General features: G+C 35.9%; 1 protein-coding gene across 4 annotated transcripts in view; it reads right to left on the reverse strand.

Moving 5' to 3' along the window:
* The window catches only part of PTPDC1 (protein tyrosine phosphatase domain containing 1), a 41,256-nt gene extending 24,473 nt beyond the window's left edge, over positions 1-16,783 (reverse strand). Inside the window, exons 1-2 of one of the 4 annotated variants that reach the window (XM_039331454.1) lie at positions 11,926-12,486; positions 9,384-9,726 (exon numbers count right to left, since the gene is read on the reverse strand). In XM_039331454.1, the coding sequence (XP_039187388.1) occupies positions 9,384-9,426 (43 nt within the window). In that variant the 5' untranslated portion in view covers positions 9,427-9,726; positions 11,926-12,486. Of the gene's footprint in view, positions 1-9,383; positions 9,908-11,925; positions 12,487-16,610 lie in introns of those variants that run through there. The other 3 variants (XM_039331455.1, XM_039331453.1, XM_039331456.1) reach the window with 3 other exon arrangements.
* Positions 16,784-26,018: the final 9,235 nt, after the last annotated feature.

The raw sequence follows: 26,018 nt of genomic DNA on the forward strand, positions 1-26,018 counted from the left end.
AATACCTATAATCTCATCAAAGTCACTGACTTATTGCAGTTTTTAACGTGACAGAATGAAAAACATTAAATGCACAAAAAACAATCATATTAATTGTACTATTTAGCATACTGTATCAGTCAAGAACCACATTTGCATCTTAGTCAAGAAATACAGCTCAAGCCTTATTTCAATAATACGTTCACAGAATTGATCTGTTTCTTTAAAACACATTTCTTCCTTGGATTATAGTACATAATAAAGAAATCCAAGATTTTAGTATATCTTTTGATTTTCTCAAACACAATGTTGTAAAGATTTTGTCTTTGGCATCCTATATGAACCTGGAAGCTCTAACTCAAATAATAATTGCCTACAAAATTATTTCAGTTTCAAAGAGTAAAGATCCACATCAGATTGTTACAATGTGTCTTTTAATTAAAAATATTTCATTTCAAAATGTATCTACATACCAAAATAATCCTTTCACTATATAGGTACCTCCATCTTATTTTTAACTTCCTAAGTTTTCTGCTATCATGAATACTAGCTAGCAACAAGTCTCATTTCTCCTACATGTATCTAATCCAATTTTAAGTCCATCACATTTTATTTGGCAAATTCTATAAACTATGTGTTAAGTAAAAAGTTAAGACAGTTGTGCCTTGAATTTATAGCTATTTGGTTTCTTTCTTTGTTTAGTACATTTTCATCATTTGAGGAGATTTTTCTGTTCCTTTTTTTTATCTAAAGCCCCATTTCACTGAGTTCATTGTAATATTGGAATGCTTTAATATTTTTCATTGTTATGTTGGCTTTTAACTGAAGTGAATGCTATCAATTCATACAGATATAGTTCTTAATAAAACTATTTATCTAACCAAAGGAGCTTGAGGCTGTTATGAACTCCTGCATCTAAAGTAAGCTGGAGTAGGTAATAGTAGTTTGTGATGGTCCTTTTCTTATTTTTTTTAAAGGCATTTACTTCAAATTCCAGAGGGGTTTTTCTCTCTTAAACTCTCAGTTCTAGTACTGATGAGGTTTCCAGTTGACTAAATGCATGATATTCAGTTTATATAGTGTAAAGTATTGTAAAACATTAATAAATTGCTAATGGAGAGATTCAAATGGTGCCAAACTAGAATAAGCATTGGAATTGAAATGTCAGTATTCATGCAATATTCAACAAACCAACTTCAATATTTATTTTGATTGCCAATGTAACTTTTAATGAAATGATATTTTATGTTTGCTCTAAGGCAGAGGTCCCCAACCTTTTGGGCGCCAGGGACCGGTTCCATGGAGAGAGGTTTTTCTGTGGACTGGAGGGTGCGTGGTTTTATGTGCTGCCTGCATCCCACAGATGGGGCTTTGCTTGTTTGTGCGGACCGGTTGCTGGCATGCCACAGACCGGTACTGGTCCACGGACCGGGGGTTGGGGATCCCTGCTCTAATATGATAATGAGTTCTTTACTGTTTAATAGCAGCTTTACATATTTTATAGGAATATATATATATATATATATATATATTCAAAATAAAATGACCACCAAGGTATTAATTAAAACTATAAAAAGTTTAATTTAAAAACGCCAAGCTTTCGCCGTCACCTGCCAGCATCATCAGGGCTGGGCCGCCAGGGTGTGAGAGAGTCATTTTATAGGCAGGCCGAAGTCTGCACTCGGCTCCTCGATCTCGTCACCGGACCCAATTGGTTAAATTGTGCTCTGGTGATTCGTTTCTTTCTGTCCTTCCTGGCTCCGTGTATTCCTTCATCTATCTTCTTTTCTTTGGATTCTAAGGCAGGTGATGTAAACTCCTTGCCTCTCCGATTGTCTCTATCCTTCAACCCATTCTCCCCTTCGGGTTCGAGTGGTGGTTTGCATTTGTCCTTTTCTTTTCCCCAATCACGCTTCGCACAGTCACTTTCTCTATGAGTATCTTTCCTTTCATCCTTAACGCCCCTCCCTCGTACCCAACTGTCATCAAGATGGTCGTACGTGTTGTTCCAGGTTGGCTGGGGTGGCTCGGTAAGTTGTTTATCTATGGGGGTGGTCTCGTAGTTGTGGTTATCTTTAACTACCACACCTTTCCCCTCCTTTTTGTCCTCTGCGCTCTTTTCACGCATGCTGTAATCTGAGGTCTTAATTTGGGGGGGGGGGGTTGAGTTGCGATCAACAATCTGGCTCCTCATTTTACCGACCTCTCAGAAGGACGGAAGGCTGAGTCATCCATGAGTTGGTCAGGATCAAATTCCTGGTAGTCAGCAAAATTAGCATGCAACACTGCATTCTAACCATTGCGTCACCAAATATCTTGCGCTGATATTGTTCAGCCCTTTACCACCACAACAGCATTTATTCCAAAATATAACAAGACAATATTTGGTACTGAAAGGCTGCTGCAGTTAAAGAACACTGCATATGCTCTATTTGGTGAATGTAATCTTCATTTAGCAAACAAATTGGGACTAGGTTGTTAAGCAAAGAGATTGTTAAGTAAAACCGTGCTTATTTTACTCCAGTTTTCCTTTATTTTACAGAGTGAAAAGGTTGTAAATGTGAGCACTAGTCATATAGTTACAATTTTAATCACTGTCAAAATACTAGTAGTTGCTAAACAAGGACTACTTGTAGTTTTAAAGTTTGAGCTCTACATTCTTAAACAAAAGACCAAGCATGGGCAAAATGTTCTAGTAGACATTATTAAAATTACAAAGTAATGGGATAATCTAGATGGCCTTAAATTAGTAATATTTCTAGTTGAGGAGGGTTACATTTGATGATACAAAGTAGTTAGGATGGTATCTCATTCACTGGCGAGCTGTGCAGGTGGTATCTCATGCACACAGCTGATCAGGATTTTCTGGTTTAGTGTAAGGTTTCTTATTTTTTCTAAAATATTTAGGAGTTACATGATAATTTTTACTTTCTTATGTTGGTGAGGGATCCCACTCATAATTTTTGGCGAGGGTGTTCAAGAGCTGCATGCATTCTTAACTATGATAACCATGCCATTCATAATTTAGTCAGTTTCCTACTTTCAGTAGAATACTGAACTGTATACCAATCCAATTCCCACTTAATTTTCCAGAGCACAGAGAAGACTTTTATGATTACAGAATGGGAAAAATGTTACATATGTATATTAATGAAATAGTCTGATTCATAGGATTTTTTTCTTTTTCATTATTAAAAACATTTCTTTTCCTGAACAGAGGAAAAAACTGTATTGTAAATGATAAACAATACTTATTAAGAAGTTGTTCATGTCAACAATTGGTTAATATTTTTTTTTTCAGATTGTTTTTTACTCAAGAGATGTTGCATGTTATTTCAGGTTATGTTCCTAATTCTCCTGCAGAGATAATATGCCATATGCCTTTGGATCATTAGCTGCTGGCTAAGCAGATCAATTACATTTATCTAGGCAACATGTACCTCAGATTAGAAACTATACTGAATAAAGGAGAAGCTTGCCTGGCTTTTCCAAACACTATCTTGTTTACACAACTTAAGTAATGTTTCATCCCTGTTTGTTTGTATAACAGTTCTTGCCTTTTTCCCTCAAGATTGTCACCCTGATTCTCTACTAAAATGATCTGAAATGGAAATTTTTCCTCCCCTTATACTGATTAAGGTCATTTCCTAAGAACATGTCTGAAAGATATTAATTGGAAGGATCCAAGTCAATTGAGTTTTTTTGTCATGATCTGAGATTTCTGTACTTGAGTTTTATGGTCAATACCAGCTACAAGATATCTATAGGAGGGACAGCTGTCTTGTTTCTCTTCATCCTTTTAAAGGGGAAGAGAAATTTCCTGTTGTGGGTTATCGGTTCCTTCTAGAACCTCTTACAAAATAGGGCTTTATGGTCAGGATAGTGCATCTGGTTGTTCTTTCTTGCCAGGTGTTCTCCAGAATATAATTTTCAGCAACAAGTGTTCAACTCCAGAGCTGCTAGTTCATAATTTTATTCTCTGTTACTTAAAGGATGAATGGCCGTTCTCAGTAAGATAATCTATTTGGGATAGAAATGCCTCTAACATGCAGATTAAGTTCAGGAATAATGGCATCTTCATCTAATTTCAAGAAACAGAATATTTAACACTGCTTGGAATCAACATTGTGGATAAAAATGAACATGACAAGAATGAATCCAGAAAGGTTGTTTCTGTTTAAGTTTTGTAAGTCAGTGGAAGACTTGTCTTTTAGAGGAGGATCTGACATACTCTAGAAGGAATCATGATCACCTAAAAGAGCTGATTTCACCAGAAATATTTATTATATATTTATTATTAAAATATTATTTTAATAAATAATAAAAAATGTATTATGAAAAAAGCACTGGAATATTAATGTTACTTCATGAAGAGATATATAATTTAATCCCAATATCTATTCTATAGGCTTCCTCTTCTTCTGTAAAGTATTAGACTAAAAATCATAATACAAGTATATAAAAAGATTTGCATTAGAAAAATATAGTTTGCGATCCATCTATGTAATATTCAGCAGATATTTCACTATAATGTTTCTATCTTTAGCAAGACTGAATAATGGGATATATTTGGTGGTAGAATTTGTTTGCAATAACTGTTTTCTTTTTTCTCAAAAAAATCTGTGCTGTTAAGATTATGGGCATCACTATAGTATCCAGCACTATTTTCCTTGCACTACTCTTTCATTGGTTATTTTGATTTTTCTAAACACTGGGTTTGGTTTTATTGGGCAGACAATCATTAACAGATTTAACATAACTTGTTAAGTAAATGTACAGTTCTCAAATAGTATTTAGGAAGTTGCAGAAGAAACAATAAATTCTTGCAGAACCTAAATCATTAAGAATTTTAATCTCAGTTCTTTGTTAAATGTATTTCCTTTTTTATCATCTATTTAAAAATCATCAATTCTATTCCTTTTAACAAAGTGAAGTACAAATATAAAACATAGCTGAGAATGTTTCAGTATCTGTTTATGAATTGCTCAAGTCATAAGCAGTTGACAAGTTTTTTTTTAAAAAAATCAAGATAACACTAGGTCCACTATGGATCAGAATTGGGATTACATATCCTAATTCAACAGAACTTAATGTAAAAACCTAGTCCACTAATCAAATGTTCAACTGAGAGAGAGTATTCAAAAAGATAAAGTTTTTGAAAAACGTTACCTTTGGTTTTACCACATTCAACATGGGGACTCTGGGAATTGGTTAAAAGATGTTCATGGATCATACACAATATATATGCCACATTCTCTTCATTCCTCTCCTAGACTTAGAATATTGCAGGATATAACTACCTATGCAACTACCTTTCAGTCCCATCATTGTTTACAAGGTCAATGAGGGCAAGTGACCAAACTAACAACAAAAAACAAGCTACAGAAAATTCTGGGAGTCAACCCTCCTGCTTCATTATATGTGGCCCTTGGCAGATACCCATTGACATCTATACCTGATACTGAACCTGCCATGGACCATGAGGAAAGATCTCATATTTTTTAGACTGGCTTAGTCCAGATTGCAAAAACAAAGATATAATCAAGAAAGTTTTAGTGCAGACCAATGCAAGGCTGAAGCTGAAGCTTCCTATTAAGAATCAATGATATTACTTCATTAGCATAAGGAAAGAGAGTCAGATTTTTATATACGATAAAAATCCAAAATAATATAAGAAAGAAAAAAAAGGATTTGGAAATTAACATGGTTATTAAGAGCTTACGTACTACTTATAGAAGAGGATTACATTATATTTTATTATGGTGTCAAGCTTATATAAAACCTTATGGTTTTATATTGAAGCTTGACATGTGGCTCAAATTAAAAAAGTACCTACATATAATCTTAAAATTCAAAACAGGACATAATGTTTCAGTGTAGGAAAAAATTACCTTGCTGTTTTAACAATATATATTTAAACAGTATATTGGTTTTGAATCTCTTTCTCTCTCTCTGTCTTACTTCCTGCATGCACCCACGAAATGGATAATTTTGAAATTACAAAGAAATTACAGAGGTAGTTCTGTGACAGTTTTTCTCTCTCTTCAAATTCTGCATGCCACCTAATGTCAAGACTTGAATTTTAAGGGAACAAAGAGAAAAGGAACGTGATTCAGTTACATACTGAATATAAGTAATAACCGACAGTGTGAAATAAAACAGTGAATAATCAATGGGGTTGTCGTGAATGTTTGTCAATGGTAATGAGGGATAATTAACAATAGTCAATTAGGGAGGAAAGATTAGCCATTCAGAAATGCTTTGGTTTTGCTATTTCAACTCTCAACACAATTTTCATCCATGGTAAAACTCAACTTTAGGCAAATGCTTGTGCTTTTTCCTATTGAAATCAAGTTAAAATCTGCTACTGAATTGAATTAGTTGCCATCTATGTTACCATTATAACAGGAATAATATCTCTGTACTTAGGAATGCTCACAACTTTGGTTCCAACTTGATTTTGTGAAGGGATTGAGGGAAAAAAGCATTAAGAGATTAATACATATTTAAATGGAATAAAGCTTTCAAAGTATAAAAATGTTAAAGAGTAATATATTGCTAGTATACCATATTAACTGAATCAATAATACAGCAAAAATTATTCCACAATCTTATCTGAGTCCATCAAGGAATGAAAATACATGCAACTTCAACTCCCCAGCCAAAAACAAGCAACGGAATTACTGGAGTTCACAGTCATACAATTATTGAAAAAAAAAGGAAGAAAATACAAGATTTTACTATATTGGTGTATTTTTTATTTTTTAAACAAATTTTATTGGTTTTTTAACTTTTACAACAAAAACTCGAGACACACTGTTGTGATGGGATAGTCAAACATCCAAAAACGAAATCATATATGAATAACTCAAGTAAATACATTAAATATTCCCTCTCTATTTCCCTCAAATAGTATAATATATTTAAGATGATCCATTTCTACATTAGATTTCTATAAATCCTAATCCTGTTTACAAATTTTATTATTTTAGTTACCATAGCCCAATTTAATCTTAAATAAGCATATTATCACTTCGGGTACCCCTTCCAAATGTATTCTAATTCTTAATCTCATGAGTCATTAATTTTATCAGAAATCTCTCTTATTTCTTCTTCCACTACAAAATAGTTATCCTGATTAAAATAAAGTATTACTTTACCCTATACATATACAATCCATCATTCAATCTATCTCTATAGCAAAGCAAAATAATACAAAACATTAAACCATTTAAATCCATTAGGAAGAATTCAAATCTCATTCAGGTAGATATCATGTCTAAAAACATGCATATTATTACACAAAGCATCATCTTACTAACTTAACATGCTCAATTAATTGTTAAATCAATCCAGATCTCTAAAACCTCTTCCATTTTCTTATTCTCATTCCATTACAAAATAATTTTCATACAAATAAACGTATTATTCCAAAAAATACATTTTTACTCTATTTAATATATATATTCTAGTAATCTCCAATTTTTCTCTCAGTTCTAACTCTAAATCTTAAACCTTAAGTCAATCCATATTTCTACAAAGCCTTTTTAATCCGTTAGATATAATTTTAAATTTCTCTTTTTAGTTTTATTCTGGCTTTCTTTTTGTGCCAGGCCGGTTTCCATGACAAAGCCTCTGTTTCAGCAGATAGATCTCCCTTTATTGCTCGTAACATCATTTGGGTCAGTAGAACACATCTTATCCTTTGTGTTAGAAGCCTGGCTCTTTTGTCGTTATCGTTGCTTTAAAAGTTCAAGTCTCAATCTTTGGTTCTTTTGATCCTCAAGGATGTGAGTAGGATACTTATAAGGCAATATAAATTCCTCTTTAATCTTGATTGATTCCTCTTCTGGTATATTTTGGTTTATAGAACAGTCAGTTGAAGTCTGTGAATCAGTTTGAAGGTTTGGAGTAAGGTTTCTGGCTCTTATTTCTGTAGTAATCTCTTTTATTTTAGCACATACCTGCTCAGTGGCTTCGTAATTTTTTTCCAATATAAGTTTACAATTTGATTGTAAGTAAGGTTTCTCCATTTCAATAATAATTAAAGACAGTCCTTTTTCTCTTTTAGTGGAGGTAGGTGTATTTTTTATATATGTATTATTGTGTATTTTTATATTGTTGCTTGTTTTATATTGTGAGTCACTCAGTTACTTTGAAGTTGGCAAGCATCTGAATCCAATAATATACCTTAAATATTTTTTTTAAATTCTTTTTGGGTAGAAGACTTTTTCTGGAAAGATTCTCTATGGATGGGCCTTTTCGGGATATATAGCATTCAAGTATCTGACATAATCACTTGAAAAGCAGCATAGTTGAAACAAATACATAGTACTTCCAAGGACATTCATCTCATAACATCTCATAAATCCTTAAGTTGTGAACAACAGAAAAAACAGGTGCTTATACATCTACAATAGTAGCATCTCATATATAGCAAGTGGGAAGTTACAACATGTAAAGTACTCCAATTAGTTCTTGAAGTGAATTTAGAAACTTCACTACTCAACGCTGCACCAAAGGTCATTGAATAATGGTATTCAATGGTCATTGGTGGTCACTGAATAAGTGGCATTTGAATTTGAAGTGCTGTTTTTCTCTTGGCAAAAGCCATTACTTCAAATCTGAGACAACTGTATTCTAAGCAGAAATTCTGATACAAAGAATTAGCATTAAAGAATTAGCATTTATACTATGAAGGTTGGCATATATAAATTACGTATCTTTGAAAAAATAAAAATTCCAGAGTTGGCACAATCTTTCTTCTGAGATGCCAGATAAACCCAGAACAATATTTTAAAATAACAGATAAGTGAAAAGTATTCCAACATCCAAGAAAATCTCTCTTCTTATTTACAGGCATTCTCTGTCAAAATCATAGATTTTACTTAATCATTAACGTTAACACAGTCATCATTGCTTACAATATATAGAATACATACAAAAAGTATAAGGTTATATTATTCAGCATTTGGAAACGCTTTACATTTAAAAGTAAAAATATTTATTAGCAATAAATAATCAATTGCCAGATTGCCATTATACTGAGTCCAGCATAAAAATGTTCAGAAATTTTACAGTAAGCTGAACACGTTTTCAGCAGAAAATGAACATCAAAAATCATAATGGAAGATTAACAAATTGTACACAACAATTGCTTCAAAAATAAAAAAAATATATTTTTTCAATTTTATTAGAATCACCAGTTTGTATATGGATTCAATAACTATACCTACATTTTTCTTTTACAACTTGCCTATTTTTCAACAAATTGGTTGCAATTCTTTCATACCTGCACTTTTCATAAATCCTAATTTTATACAGAATTTTACACCTTAATCCTAATCTTACTTTAAATAAATTTTAACAAGCAATGCCCAATAATTTCATGTTCCCTCACTTACCTGTAATCCAGGAAAAAGAACTGGTAATGGTGGACTCTTCCATTACTTTCAGTTCCACTTAATCACAAGAAATAAACCATGGTAGAGGATATGCTTGCACCATAAGGTTACTAAAGGAGCACTGCAGTTTTTGCTGCACTTAATTGGATTTATAAAAGGTAATCTTGGAAGTCATTAACAGCTTAGATTCTTGTGCTGTGCTGCATAGTAAGTACTAAATACAATACTACTAATATACATCTAGATTGGAGCTGCATTCAATTTTATTTTCTGCTCTTCTGTTTCTTCTCATTTTTATTGTATTGCTTATTATATTGTATTTATTTTCTTCATTATAAATTACCTAGAAAATGTCAAGTTATGGGATAAAACAAAAATATAGCTAATGGATCAAAGATAGTAACCCAAGGTTCTAACATTAATATCACTTTTAAAGAAAAATCATAATGCAATATTTTTACTATTTTGAAATCCAACTGATTTTAAAAATGTCATTTTAATAAGCTAATATTAATAATACATTAATATATAAGCATATCTTTATGAAAATTATATTTATTTTTACTGCTTTAAAAAACAGAAAACCAAAGGAAACTAAACACAAAGATAACTATAATGCAAATACATACAAAACTATGCAAAAAACTGCTTTAAAACTGAAAAAATGCAGCAGAAGAGAAAATAAAGTATAATGTATCATAGCCATTAGTTACAATCCTATATATACTTATCTAATATAAATATTATTCAAGTACATATATATTTCTAATATATTTATAAAAATATCATTCATTTTTAACCTATTATATTTATGAATGCCTATCTAGGTCCAGACTTGCAATACAATCCATTTTTTCTACTCAGTTCAATGGACTGAATGTAAATGCATAGACTGCAAGCTAAGTTGCTTGAATTCAGGTATTACTGAAATATGTTATAATATGATTATTAATGTCATGTTGTGACTATATGTTATCTATCATTCTATTAATTTCAGTGGAATTAAGTGCATAAAATTTAGTTTGATTTCTATCCTTTATATGTAAAGTTAATTCAATTTACTTTTGCAATATTATCATTCTTTCTAAAATGTTCATTATTTAGGAAGAAAATACAAATGTCCTCCAAATCTTTAACAACTCTTTGTCTGCTGTAGACTACATGGCCAATGCTAAGGGAGCATAAAAGTAGTAACCCAAAATACCCTTCTCTTGTAATGAGAGTCTGACAAAATATAGTCTGAACTACTTAATCTACTTAAAGTAAATGTAGTAATTGAAGAGAATAAAAGGGATAAAATAAATGCAACTGCCAAAACCTGATAAGGTAAATAATTTTGGACACTGTATCAGAACTCAAAAAAATGGTAAACAGCATTTAGAGCAGTTTATAAACTAAAACGAAATTACATTTTTAGCAACAAATTTACATGTTCTAATGATTGTTCCTTTTATGTTACTGACAATGTATGAGTCACTGTATTCATTATGATCTAATTTCATTAGAGTAGATAATTTAAATTCACAAAATTTTAGAGAAAAGTATTTATTCTATTTATGCAAACATTAAGTTTCTAGACTGAGGCAGCTACTATATGTATGACGCCTAAATCTGCAATCTAATTAAGTCTAAAAATATTGTATCAGCTGACGATTTGTCTCTGACTACTAGGCAGAGACACTGAGTTTCTAACAAAGGTACAGTGTTGGCTCATTGGAGTGAGCTCATTTAAAAGTACAAAAAACCCTAAAACTATATTTAAAAAAACAAACAGAAAAAGCACAAAATCTTGCCTCTGATCACATATATGAACACATCTCCATCCATTCTTATTATCTTGCTCACTGTTGCTTTCAATCTGTCAAAAAGTATTAAATGTGGCCTTTGGCCACTAAAAAGTTTCCCACCCTTGGCTTTACATTAACTGTTTATGTCCTTATGTATTTTAATGTCATTTTCTTTGTTAGTAATACTTGCAGTTTTAAACTTTGACCTTCACTCAATGGTGGGATTCAAATATGTGAACAACCGGTTCTCTGTGTGGATGCCGCTTCCGGAAGTCCATTCTGGGCCTGGGCAACAAAAAATTAGCTACCGGTTCTACCGAAGTGGTGCAAACCAGCTGAATCCCACCACTGCCTTCACTCCAGAGCCAGAATTGGTGGCAACATCAGTTGACTGAGAAAATGAGAATAGCTTTGCTGATCTTAGTCCCATCAAGCTAATAATCCATTTGACATGGCAGATTAGGTAAAGGCAGATCTAGGTAGTGCTCAGTAGGACTATATGGAAATACTAAAGTAGAATAATTAACGTTAAAAGGTAGTAGTAATAGTAGTACAGTAATGTTAAACCACTTCAATATTGTTGCCAAGGAAACAGCATGATTGGGTCTCTATATTTTTCAGGAACTAAACTTGAATTGAAGGATTATCTTTTTACCTCTTCAATAGATATTTTTGCATAAAAACAATACAAATGCAATAGCCAATACTATTCACATATACTCTATATATTGGAAAAGAAAGAGGTACAATCTTACCTTCATTTAAAATAAAATTTCATTTTCTGTTCATTCAATTCATTCAGTTTCATTTCAGTTTTCTATTCGTTCTCAAGTAGACTGAATGTGTATCGATATCTCAGATCATCACTGCATGATCTGCAGAAGCCAACTTGTATCTCATTACCTCTCAGAGAGGGAATACCATTCACACAAGGCAAACTCAAACTATTAGGACCCAGGACCCAGATTGTTGGGGGCAATGTAAATATATATATACATTGCTTACTGGTGTACACCGCTTAGAGAATGCTTGCACTTAAAGCGGTATATAAGTCTCATAAATAAATAAATAAATAAATTATTACTAATAATTAGTACATTACTTCATGTACACTAAAAATGGGCTTTAATTACTATTCCAATATCCAAGCACTGTATCTTTTTTTGATGTATGAATAGCCATGTTTTAAAAATATCATAAGCCATCAGTGGAGGTTCTCAAGAAAAGATTGGACAACCAGTTATCAGAGATGGGATAAGGCAGTGATGGCGAACTTTTTAGAGACCGAGTGCCCAAACTGCAACCCCAAACCCACTTACTTATTGCCGGGTGCCAGGTGGGCATGGCCCACTGGGTGGGCGTGGCTGTGGTGGTCATGGCAGACTGGGTAGGTGTGGCCAAGGTGGGCATGGTCACCTTGATGTTGCTCATAGGGAGGGACACCTGTGGGGGCCGGCCAGGGTTGGGGGAGATCCAGGGGGTCTCTGACAGGTGAGGTGGTGGGTAGGAGATTCATCCTGCAGGGTGAGGCGAGGCAGGGTGGGGGTGCCATTATCTCAGGGCAAGGCAAGGCAGGGGCCGGGGCAGCTGCTGCCTGACACCATTGGCCCTCGCACTCAGAGCCCAGCGAGCACATGGGGCCCGACAGTGTCCATCAGTAGCCACAGCCTGCTGGCGACCAGCGCATTCTGGGGCTCCGCAGCCCGCCACCAGTTCAGAAGAAGTGCCCACAGAGAGGGCTCTGAGTGCCGCCTCGGGCACGCGTGCCATAGGTTCACCACCACTGGGATAAAGGCTCTTGCCTAGGGCAAGGGAAGGTGTCCTTATTCCATCCCTGACAAATTAGAAGGCCTCCAAGGTTGCTTCTAGTTCTATGATTCTATTATGAAAGAAAGAAAGAAAGAAAGAAAGAAAGAAAGAAAGAAAGAAAGAAAGAAAGAAAGAAAGGAAGGAAGGAAGGAAGAAAGAAAGCTACCACAGGTATCTTTTATGGGGAAAATACCCATGAATTTATTTCCCATCAACCATAAAGCATGCACAGTGTCATAAAAATATCCCATTTCACTGATCTGGAACAGCAATATCATGCAAATAAGTCATTTCAAAAATTAGTCGTATGAGTGCTGCTCTTGAAGACAGTCCAGGTACAAAACACAGTGACAATCCATGTACTCTTTAGTTAACTATGGTAATTGGGGCCAGAATTTCCATTGCAAAGCAATATGGTTGCAAAGCGAGATATCACATGACTGCATTGCTTAGCGACAATACCAACAGCTCCCATTGCTGTTGTTAAGCAAGAAGCACGGGTTGTTATGTGAGAATGTTCTCCCAACTCCTGCCAGTTTCCAACAGCAAAAGTCAGTGGAGAAGCTAGCAGGACGTTGCAAGCCCCAGATGGTTCATAAATGGGCAGGTAAGTGTCTGCTGGTTAAGAGTGGATGCACATAAGATGGCTGGCATGGCTTGAGTGGCTGCTCCCAGTACAGTACCACCTGACTATGGGACAATGCAATTGTCATAAATGCAAGCCGGTTACAAAGTGCCGGGATAACAATCACATGATCACAGGAATGCTGGGACAGTCATTATTTCAAGGACCAATCATAAGTAGCACTCATTGAACACCATTGTAATTCAACCAATTGCTGAAAAAGTGGTTGTTACCTGTAATACTAACTACAGCTGGGTATTTCAGACACAAATATAACAAAGTGCTTCAGAACAGGCAGGTGTGCAAATATACTACCTGTCTGCAGTTTCTTAAAGCATCTGTTCACAGGATCATATAGTCATCCACAGCAGGGCAATATCAGAAAAAAATGAACGTGCTTTAAAAGGGGGCAGACTGAAGTTGCATGCATGACTGGGTATTCTGAGGCAGTTTTCTTCTTTTGAATCAGAAGTATTAAACAGACTTGGTATTAACTGAAAATGCCCAGCATATGGTGCTGTTACAGTGCTATTTTTACTGATTTCTGATTTGTTTCTACCGTGAGTTGAAAATGCTACTTTTTAACTAAAAAGCCTTCATGGGACTATAATTTCTTCAGTGTTGTTACATACTCACATTTGGCAAATGACTGCTCAAAGTGAGCATGGTACCCTCTCAAAAAATGTAATGTTATTCATAGAAAGTTTTTGATCAGCTCTTAATTTTCTGAATTCTGATAAGGACTTTTTAATTCTATTTAGTCTTCCTCCCTCTGCCTCCCTGCACCTTACTCTACTTATTATAGGTATATTTGTTTTAGATTTTTGGAGATTAAGCCTTGCACTATTATTCTTTACTTCTGCACATTACATTTTTCTGCTACTTTTAATGCTGAAATTGATTGTTTTAATCAATTTTAATGTGCATAACCTTGAAACGTATGGTAACTGAAAAGGAAGATGCTCATGTATAATATTACCTGAATAATCAATATGTTTTGTATTAACCTTAAGAGAACAAAATAGTAATTTTTAAATAACATAGGTTAGATGCCAACATGGGATAGTTAACTATATAGAGAACTAAGCTGCAATTCTGGACATTTTGTTTATAATGCGCTTCTGAATTAAGTTATGCATTCTTTAACAATAATAGAAAGGCAAAATACTTAAATATTGCCTCATTTGTTTATATATTCTCTTGTTATCTAACTGTCTAACACATACAATTACCACAAGAGAATTACTGTTGAGAAAAATAAGATGAAAATATTGCTTCAAAAGCATTTGTAAGTGCTTGGTTTAATTGAACATATTACCCTGAGACTAATTACCCCATAGGTTTGGCACCCAGTTTTTATAGACAACAATGCAAGGCTGCTAAAACAAATGTTCTTTCTAATAAACTAAGCATCAAGGCACAGCATGAAAGAAAAAAATATTTTTCTGCCAGCATGCTATCTAGTCTATCACCTTTTATTGTTTGTTAATGCAGAAAATTGTAATATGTGCAAAATAACATTAAAAATGAAGGATTCAAGAGCAGTTTTTACAAATGTAGTATACACACACTGTAATTTGAATCAGTTTTAATAAACTCCAAAAAGTTGGTAATATAAATAATAATGCCATTCCAAATTCATCAAACCCCACAAATGAAAATATTTATGTATAAAATAGATGGTGTACTTAAGTGCAAAGTGAGGATGAAACATTTTACTATGAATTAATGACAACCACATTATTGAAGAAATATACTCCTATCTCAAGACATGTGTAATTCCTTGAACTTTACAATATTTTAATACTGCTTAATTCCACCAATGGGATTATGCAACTTCAATATGAATTGGACTAATAGGGACATTTGCACTCAGGGCTTTTTTAATGAGATGCAACATTTGTCTGCATTTGTCTGTATCCCACATAAGGAAGTAAATTACCCAAAGTAAAATTTATTATTAAAAATAATGATGGCTCAATCTTTTTATTTTAGGCAGTAAAAGTCCTGAGAATAGTTTCATCACTATGGGTTTTCCTACATGATCAGATTTACTTAGCCACTAAATTAAAGGGATAAATCAAATTTTATATTGACAGGGGTTGCCATGAAAGAAATCTGGAAAAAAGCTCAGTGGACATTCTGGTCAATTCAGGCTTCTTAGATTTTTAAAAAGATTTTAATATATAAATGAAATTATCAAGAAATAACATGTGATTGATTGAGCACCATTATTTTTAACTTACCACAATGGGAATATAAAATGGATGTTTAATTGTCTCACATAAAAGTCAGTAATGGGCTTTAGCATACTTAATGTTGGAAGAATAAATACCGAAGTTATGGTATTTCTGTGAAAGGAAACAAAATATTACTGGCTGACATCAGCCAAAAGCAAATTGTAAAAAAAAACAAAACCCTGTAAACCGCTGGATCCTTTAGTACCCTGACCACAGAATTCTAACACTGGTTCAAATCAAGCTTTGAGCTATCAAGACTCAGAAGTATCTTTATTTTAAAAAAAAATTACAGTATTTCTAAATTGAAAACAGTAGAATTTGGTTTGGATTATTGTTAGCCTAAATACAAATGTAAAAAAACCAGTCTAGGAAGCTCCCTAGTCTTCCACTCCCTCACACCTGTTTGCTTCTATTTGGAGTCGGAAGAACGGACTCCCACAGAAGACAATATAGGATGCTCAAGCCCGAAAAGTGTTGAGAAGATGAGAACTTAGATCACAGCACAGACTATCTTCATTTGCAAAAAATAACAATGAGGAGGACCAAATCGAGAGTCACGGAGGCAGGGCCTGGAATAGGAATATTGGGGGCGGGGGGAGGAGAAAGGCCACAGGGCCCTGGCAAATCCCAGCCCCGAAGGGCTGAGCCGCGTGTGGAAGCCAGCCTGGAACAGCTGCGAGCAGCAGGAGAGGACGAGCCGCCACCGCCGCCGCCGAGGAAGACCGACACGCGACCCCGAACGCACCGGCGACGACAACGAACCCACCTGATCAGGGCCGGGGCCGGAGTGCCCCATGCGGCGCTCCTATACCTCCTCCCGGCGCCGGGCCCGGCCGGCATTGGAGAAGGCCCGCGGGAGGGAAGGGGAGGGGAGGGGGATGAGCGGGCGCGACGAGAAAAAAGTACCGGCGGCCGGGTAAGGGAAGGGGCTGCCAGCGCGCCTGCGTGGCGCGGGAGGCCGGCTTTGCGGGCCTGGTTGTCTGGCGGGAAATTCGAAAACTTTCACTGAGATGCTTTTCGAACGGCCTGGATTTATGCTGCACAAAAGATACGGCTGTTACCTTTTCCATGTTGGGTGTGGACAGAATGCTCCTTTATATTCAAGCTTTGCAGTGAAAAAAACCTCTTTTGAAGACCAGGAGTTAAAATCTAAATTTTTGGTCTCCCTTGCCTGCACTGTCCCTTTGGACCTTATTGCCTGATCCCCAGCAACCAGCCCCTCTGAAGAACACCAGCTGGTAGGACTTTGGGGAGGGAGAGTGCCTTAGAGTCAGTGCCAGACTCGTGACAACTACCTGGACAAGTCCCTGAAGTTATCTTGGCAAGTTTTCAGAAGTAGTTTGCCATTACCTGCTTCCTAGGGTGAGAGAGAATAGCTGGCCAAGGTCATCTTAGGCAACTTGTGTCTAAGGTAGAACCTGAATTCACAGTCTCCTGGTTTCTAGCTTGATGCCTTAATCACTGCACTAAACTGGCTGTCTTAAGAGGATTGCCAGATGTCAACACTACCAGAAGATACAGTTCCATACATTCTTTGACCAAGTGACAAAATTAGTGGATCAGAGGAATGCTGTGGACATAATTTACTTGGACTTCAGTAAGGCATTTGATAAAGTAGATCACAACCTACTACTTGACAAGATAGAAAAATGTGGGGTAGACAGAACCACCACCAGATGGATCCGTAGCTGGCTGACCGGCCGTACTCAGCGAGTGGTCCTCAATGGAACTGCATCTATATGAGGGAAGTGTGTAGTGGGGTGCCCCAGGGCTCTGTTCTGGGCCCAGTACTCTTCAACATCTTCATCAACGATTTGGATGAAGGGATAGATGGGGAACTCATCAAATTTGCAGATGACACCAAGCTGGCAGGAATAGCCAACACTCCAGAAGACAGGCTTAAGATACAGAAGGATCTGACAGACTTGAACACTGGGCACTAACTAACAAAATGAAATTCAATGGTGAAAAAAGCAAGGTTCTACATTTAGGCAAGAAAAACCAAATGCACAAGTACAGCATAGGTGGCACCATGCTCAATAGTAGTAACTGTGAGAGGGACCTCGGAGTCCTAGTAGACAATCAATTAAATATGAGCCAGCAGTGTGCGGCAGCTGCCAAAAAGGCCAACACAGTACTAGGCTGCATTAACAGAGGGATAGAATCAAGATCACGCGAAGTATTAATACCACTCTTCAATGCCTTGGTAAGGCCACACTTGGAATACTGCATCCAGTTTTGGTCACCACGATGTAAAAAAGATTTTGAGACTCTAGAAAGAGTACAGAGAAGAGCAACAAAGATGATTAGGGGACTGGAGGCTAAAACATATAAGGAACGGTTGCTAGAATTGGGTATGTCTAGTTTAACGAAGAGAAGTACAAGGGGGGACATGATAGCAGTATTCCAATATCTCAGGGGCTGCCATAAAGAAGGGGGAATTAAGCTATTTTCCAAAGCACCTGAAGGCAGGACAAGAAGCAACGGGTGGAAACTCATCAAGGAGAGAAGCAACCTAGAACTAAGGAGAAACTTCCTGACCGTGAGAACAATTAATCAGTGGAACAGCTTGCCTCCAGAAGCAGTAAATGCTCCAACACTGGAAGTTTTTAAGAAGAGACTGGACATCCATTTGTCCGAAATGGTGTAGGGTTTCCTGCCCGAGCAGGGGGTTGGACTAGATGACCTCCAAGGTCCCTTCCAACTTTACTACTATTATTATTATTATTGCTATTTTACTAGTTACTTCTTCCTAGCAGATCATAACTGTACCATAGCAACATTTTTTTGTTCTGCCATCTCTCAATAATGGTGCCTTCATCTCATTCCCAGTCCATGAAGGAGATAAATTCATTGTTATTCCAACATCACCCAAAGATATAAATCCTGTTAGGCTTTGACACCCATTGCTATGGAAGGAAATCTAATGATTTCAAACAGTAAAATAACAGAAGCAAGATGGGGACAGACATGGGGAGACTCAATCCTATACCAGATAGTTTTCTATCAACTTAAAGACGGGGTCAAGTTCAACTCCAGATGAACTTTGTTAGAGAATTTTAATTTCTCTATTGGTGAAAAATAAATCAGAAGCTCTCACAGTTGACTGCATTTAGCTGATTCAAATAACTTTATATTTATATAAAAATATTTACAATACCATTCTTCTTTACAGCAACATAGCTTAATGAAGTCTTCTTACAGAGACAGACCAGAGACAAAACTTTGAGACTGGAAATCCAGCTCCTAACTCAATACTCTTTTTGCACAGACTCAGTAGCACTTTCTTCACATTGGCTGACTGAGTTACCACATGACTCTTCCTGTTCATGAATATTCCAACACTGCTCCCTTCATGACAGGAAGAGACATCAGACCTATTAACTTAATACATTCTTTAATTGCGAAAAACCTGGCCTTATACTGTACATCATTATTTGGCAATACCTTTTTCTTATATACCCACTTACAACCCACAGCTTTGGTTCCCTGTGGCAAAGTCACTGATTTAAATACTTCATGGTCTCCCATGGATTTCATCTCTTTATCCATGGCCTCCTTCTATCTTTCTTGTTCAGGTTTTGGTAATGCCAACACTTCTTTATAACTTCTTGGCTCATACCACACATTGCAAACCTTTACCTTGCTGGCAGAATACCTGTCAGGCGGAATTCCTTTATTACATCGCTCTGACCTACGTGGTTTTAACTGCTCCTGTGTCTCAATTCTTTCTGGTTTCATGTCTTGTTCTGCCTCTCCTCCCTGAACATTGACATCTTCAATAATCATTTTTTTTATCATTAGATGAGTTATTGTCACTAAACAGATCGCCATCATTAAGTGAGACATACCCAGAATTTGCATTAATTCTGTCCCAATTTTGTTCTGCAAAATTAGCAGACCTTGAAATTAAAATTCTTTTACTTCCATCGCTAAAGCGATATCCTTTTGACCCTGGCTCATAGCCTACAAACCTGAGCTTTCTTGCCTTTTGCTGTCCCTTTCTTCTGATTGCTTTTGGAATATGTACCCATGCAGTACTTCCAAAAATTCTCAAATGTGCCAGTGATGGCTTTCTCCCATATAGAATGGCATATGGAGTATTATTAACGGAGGAACTCCACAGCCTGTTAACTATATAATTGGCAGTCAATATGGCTTCTCCCCAATATGACCTGCTCATACCAGAATCTTCTAATAATGAATTTTTTATTGTTTGCAAAACACCATTCCTTCTTTCAGCTACACCATTCTCTGCTGCTGTGTAAGGATTTTTACGTCTGTGTCTTATCCCCAACTGCCCCAACCATTGTTGGAATTTAGTTGACATAAATTCAATACCTCTGTCAGTTTGCAACTGACACACTTGTTGTCTGTACCTTCTCTCTACAAAACTTACCCACTGTTTGAATTGTTGTAGCACCTCTGTCTTATCTCTAAGCAAATAGCAAAATGAATACCTGCTATAATCATCAACAATTACCAGTGCATATTTTGCTTCTCCCAAACTGGCTTGCATAGGTCCCACCAGATCTGCATGAACCAGCTCTAGAACTCTTTTTGTTTGTCTTGTGCTATATTTATTAACTGGGAATGCCTTTGACTTTGATGCTTTGCATACTGCACAGTCCAAATATGTTTTGCATCCCTTCAAATTTAGCCCTTCTGCAAAATCTTGCATTTGCTGCAAAACTTTAAAGCTTGCAATGGCCAAGTCTTCTATATAGAAGATGAACACATGAATCATGCTCTGCAACATTCTTAAATATATGGGAACATTGAACCTTTTGTCCCTGCAATACATATAGATTATCTTCCTTTATGCCTTCTGCACAAATATTCCCATTCCTTTTGATGAGACATTTCCCATTTACAAAAATGACCTCAAAACCTTGTTTGTCTAAATTAGACACACTTAACAAATTATGTTCCATCTCAGGTACACAAAGCACATTGGTAAACTTTGATTCCAAATATGGAATTTTTACATCGCCTTTTCCAATTACTTTTGCTTTCTGGCCATTTGCCAAAGCCACAGCTTCTTGTGCTACTGGAACAAACGTGCAAAATAATTCAGAGTCATTAACAATTGTTTGACTTGCCCCACTATCAATTAGCCACCTGTCTCTGTTGTTGCTATAGCAAACTTTTGCAACACCAAAATGTTCCTTTTGCAAAGCAGTCCTTTTTCTTTGCACAAATGTCTTTTTCTGCAAATTGTTCCTTTGCAAACAGTCCCTTTGCAAATGTGTGCTCGCTCCACAAATGTAGCAATTCTTCCCTTGTAAAGCTCTCTGCTTGCAAAATCTCTCTTTTGTTTCAATTTGGTCCGGGTCTGATCTGCTTGTTTCTTCTCCTCTGGAGACTTGCAGTCTGGACCCCCTCCTCAGGAATTTCTCCTCCTCGTGGCTGCTTCTAAAATGGCGTTTTTCTTCTTCATTAAGCAAACATGCCTTTAAAGCCTCAAACTTTAAGTCTTGCTCTTCTTTGCACTCAAATATTGCAGAAACTGTGTCCCAGGTTTTATCTAAACTGTTCAACACCAATAAAACCTTCTGGGACTCAGGGAATTTAATCCCACGTTGTTCTAAGTCCAAAAATAAACTTTGCATTTTATTTAAATGCTGTTCCACAGATTCACCTGGTTGCAAACAGGCCCTGTAAAGTTTTCTTGACAATTGCACTATATTGCATGCAGAAACATTCACGTGCACAGCTCTCAATTTCAACCAAATCTCCTTTGCAGTCTTTAAATTTGCAACATTTAGAAATTGGTCATCATCTAAATTCAAGATAAGCCATAGCTTGATCATGGCTTTTCTGATCTGCTGCTGCAAACACTTGTGGTGGATTTTCAACAATATACCACAGCTCTTTAGCTTTCAGCAAACATTCCATTTTTGCAGCCCATACAATGTAATTCTTCTGGCCCAAACGAGGCACAGAGTTTTCTTCAAATTCCATTGCAGCCATTCTGCTAATTCTGCTTTGTTCTTATATTTTCTAAACACAGGCAATTTCTTCCAGCTTTAAATTACAATGCAGTCCTTAGTAAGCTCTGGGCCCATAACCTGTTAGAGAATTTTAATTTCTCTATTGGTGAAAAATAAATCAGAAGCTCTCACAGGTGACTGCATTTAGCTGATTCAAATAATTTTATATTTATATAAAAATATTTACAATACCATTCTTCTTTACAGCAACATAACTCAATGAAGTCTTCTTACAGAGACAGACCAGAGACAAAACGTTGAGACTGGAAATCCAGCTCCTAACTCAATACTCTTTTTGCACAGATTCAGTAGCACTTTCTTCACATTGGCTGACTGAGTTACCACATGACTCTTCCTGTTCATGAATATTCCAACAAACTTGATCAAATACTGTGGTCACCAAATGAGAAGAGAAAAGATCCTGATGTTGGGAAAAATTGAAGGCAAAAGGAGAATGGAATGTCTGAGGATGCTCTGGTTAGATAGTGTCATCTGATATTGATGCAAGAACATGAATGGGGCAAACTCTGGGAGACAGTAGAGGACATAGCTGGCATGCTCTGGTGTATGGGGTCATGAAGAGTCAGACACAACTTAGCAACTGAACAATTCAACTCAGCAGAGTAGAAAAAGTGAGATGGTTTTCTAAGTGGCGAGAAGAGTGTTTCTCAACCTTGACAACCTGGAGGTGTGTGGACTTGCCAGTATGCCACATGGAAACTGAAATTCGCAGATTGAGAAACAGTGGGCTATAGAGATTTGCATGACAGAGATGGTAATCTTTTCACACAGATTAAATCACAGTAAACCTCAATGAAAGATGTATATTTACTTTGGATTATTGAGTGCAGGTAAGAGCTTCAATCTCATTTGAACTTCCTAAAAACGTATTGTTAGAGACAGAAACAGTTTGCTCTAACACGTCTGATTAAAAACATTAGCAAGCTGCATTTGTGTTCCACAAGAAAATAAGCTGAGTCCAGCCAAGGCCAGAAAGGGAACAGCTGACTGTTCACTTGGCCACAGATCACAGGAATGAGGCAAAAAAACTTTCTTCCCACCATGGTCAGAAGCAACAATCTACCAGAGGTTGAATGTATTCTTTCCACCCAAATAAAAATGACAACAAAGGAAAGGCCTCTGAGAATTACATTCAATTCATCATCTTTTTATGACACTTTTAGTGTTTCTCTTCATGATTTATAAGCCCAAGATCAAAGTTTTGGACTGTTTTAAGTTGCCTTGGAAAATATTTGAATAAAAATTGAAGTTAAAATATTTAACAATGAATTTCTTACATTTTCTGCAAGTTCTTTGTACTGATAAGACCACTATTCTAGACCACAAAGAAAAGCATTCAATATTTTCAACAGACCAAAGCGGGAAAAACATTTTCCCCACTTTTCCATTCCAGCAGTCCTTATTTTTATTCATGATGTAAAAATAATCAGAACAAAAGAGTGGGTGCATGACCACACTGAATTATATTAGTCTTTCTGGATTTCTGAATTCAAAAGAAAATGTTGTAGGAATTCTGAATTACTCCATTGTTGCAGTACAATGCTAATCTGCAGAAGACATAAGAACAGAACAGTGCTTTCTTTATTGTATCCCTTGCAAGTGTTTCTGAATACCAACAATTCATGGTCTAGCACATATACTAACAAAATATTATATAGTATTTTAATAAGATCCAAGCATGGGTGATAAGGAAAGGTGCATTTTACTAGGGCCTGAAAAATCTATGTTGGGAAAGGGGACCCAAATGGCAGCCCATTCGTAAAGAGGAAAATCTTTGACTAGAGCAGTGATGGCGAACCTTTTAGAGACCGAGTGCCTAAACTACAACACAAAACCCACTTTTGTATGGTCCGGTGCCGGGTGGATGTGGCCCACTGGGTGGGCATGGCTGCGGTGGAAACGACAGACTGGGTGGGACTAAAAAGTTAAATCAATCAATTCCAATTTTGCGAGATCTTTTTTTTCCGTGAGAACTTGAATTCGATTGATTGAACCTTTTTTTTTTTTGCACATGGCGGCAGAGGCCTAAAGCGAAAAGGTTTTATAAAACCCAGCTGAAGGCCTTGGACTGGGGCGATGGCGCGCGTGCCCACAAAGAGGGCTCTGTGTGCCACCTGTGTCATGCATGCCATAGGTTCACCACCACAGGACTAGTGTGTGCTTGATAATACCTATATAAATCAATTTTACATAACATTAAGTATAGAACAGGTAAATTACAATACATATTATGCAGGGATAATATATAATTTTGTATAATAAAAATAGAAGGAGGAAGGAGTATTAGATATGTTCACTACCTTGAGTTATTTATAAAAATAGTAAAATAAAGGCTGAGTAATTAAAAAAAAATAATTAAACTGTACCTGGTTATCTTTTGTTTCTGTTATTGTGATGATGATGATGATGATGATGATGATGATGATGGTATCCATTCAGTTGTATCCTACTTTTGGCAGTTCTATGGGCAGGTCTCTCCACATCTGATCTTGCACTACTTCTTTGAGGTTTTTTCTAACTGGTATCAACTTTGAGAGTGTCTATCCACTGTGTTCTTTCACATGGTGTTTGTTGTTATATAATTTAAGAACTTCAAATCCCAGAGATTTTCTATTATGGATGTCAAATTAACATTATAAACAGAATTATTAATCCAATAGATTAAATAAATGAGAATAAATGTTGTAGGTAGAATTTACAGGTACAAAGGTACAGGTGATAAGAATCTACTTCATACACACCACACAGTTACATCAGACTATAAATAGAGAGTAGGCAGAGATTTCTGAAAAAAAATCTTTGTGAAATGAATTTTTGTAAAAGAAAAAGTTAAAAAGCTGCAAATCAATTCACACTTATCTTTTCCCCACAGCTAAATTATAGCGAAGCTCTACTGATTTTTTTTAGACATTACCTGTATTAGTAACTGAACATTTCAGCATCCTAGCATTCATCAAATACTGCAACCATTCTCTTGTGGGACCAGAACAATTTAAGTCATCTAGCTATTTTAACTGGCTTCACAATTCATGAAGTGTGTGATTTCAGCTACTCTTACCTTATAAACTTTGACTTAGCCTTTTATCTAATATTTGTAATTCCATTTATCTATTAGAATTTTTTAAATTATCAGAAGATTGGTAAGATAAATGCATTTATTAAGGCTAATCAAATAGTTACAAAATAATTGATAAGTTTTTTTAAAAAAATGTCCAATGTGCACAACTTAAAATTTAAAACATAAAATAATCTAAGCTGAGAATTAAAACACTTCAGCTATTGGTAAAATGTAGAACTATTGAAATGGTCTTTTGGGAGCCGATATCAATACTTGGTGATTATGTGGACATATTCACATAGTTCTCTTAGCAATAATATGGAAGTTTGCCATTGTCTTCTTCCATGATGCCTTCTCAACTTCACAGTTAATCTACAATTTGAAGATTTTCCCATAGTTTCCCCTAAGTGTAAGGGCTCAGGCTAGTGAGGCAACACTAGAGAGAAAAGCACTACCATCCTAAACAAATTTGCACCACTAGGCCAACAAGAGACCCTATCTACTGACTCACATGATCAGAAAGAAAAAGCCTATGGTTTAAACTCTATATCTTGAATATATGTAAAGCTCTGGCTCCTTTGTGCTGCAAATAGGCAATTAACTCTTGTGTTTAAGGTTTCATTCTACAATTAAGATCATAATCTAGCTGAGTTATTTTCTGAGAGTCTTGGGCCAAATCTGAATAAAAGGTTAAGAGCCTGGAGAACTCTGATTTACTGCAGGGTCCTGGTGTGAAGCCTGACACCAAGTACTAAGAAAATCCTTTTTGAGATCAGGGGAGCTTGACTGAGCACCTGCTGTGATAGAAGCTGTGAGCTGCTGAATATAAATTCTCCTTAAGGGTACAATTTGCTCTGCAGGCCCCAAGGAAGTATCTAAAACTGAATGACTGTTTGGAAACCTAGTTTGAGTGACTCAGGAAATGCTATGAATTATGGATTATGAGATAACTAAAAAGAGTGAATTGGTGGTTCCAAAACATTATTTCTCAATTCCAAAACTGACGTTGCCTTAAGACAATATTTTCTTTTTCAAAAAAGAAAAGAAAAGAAATATCTGAGTTTATCACTTACTTAGGCCCCAAGTTAAAGGTAAAGAATGA

Source organism: Crotalus tigris, unplaced genomic scaffold (assembly GCF_016545835.1).
Source record: "Crotalus tigris isolate CLP2741 ecotype Arizona unplaced genomic scaffold, ASM1654583v1 scf7180000024437.13266115, whole genome shotgun sequence".
NCBI classification, from domain to species: domain Eukaryota; kingdom Metazoa; phylum Chordata; class Lepidosauria; order Squamata; family Viperidae; genus Crotalus; species Crotalus tigris.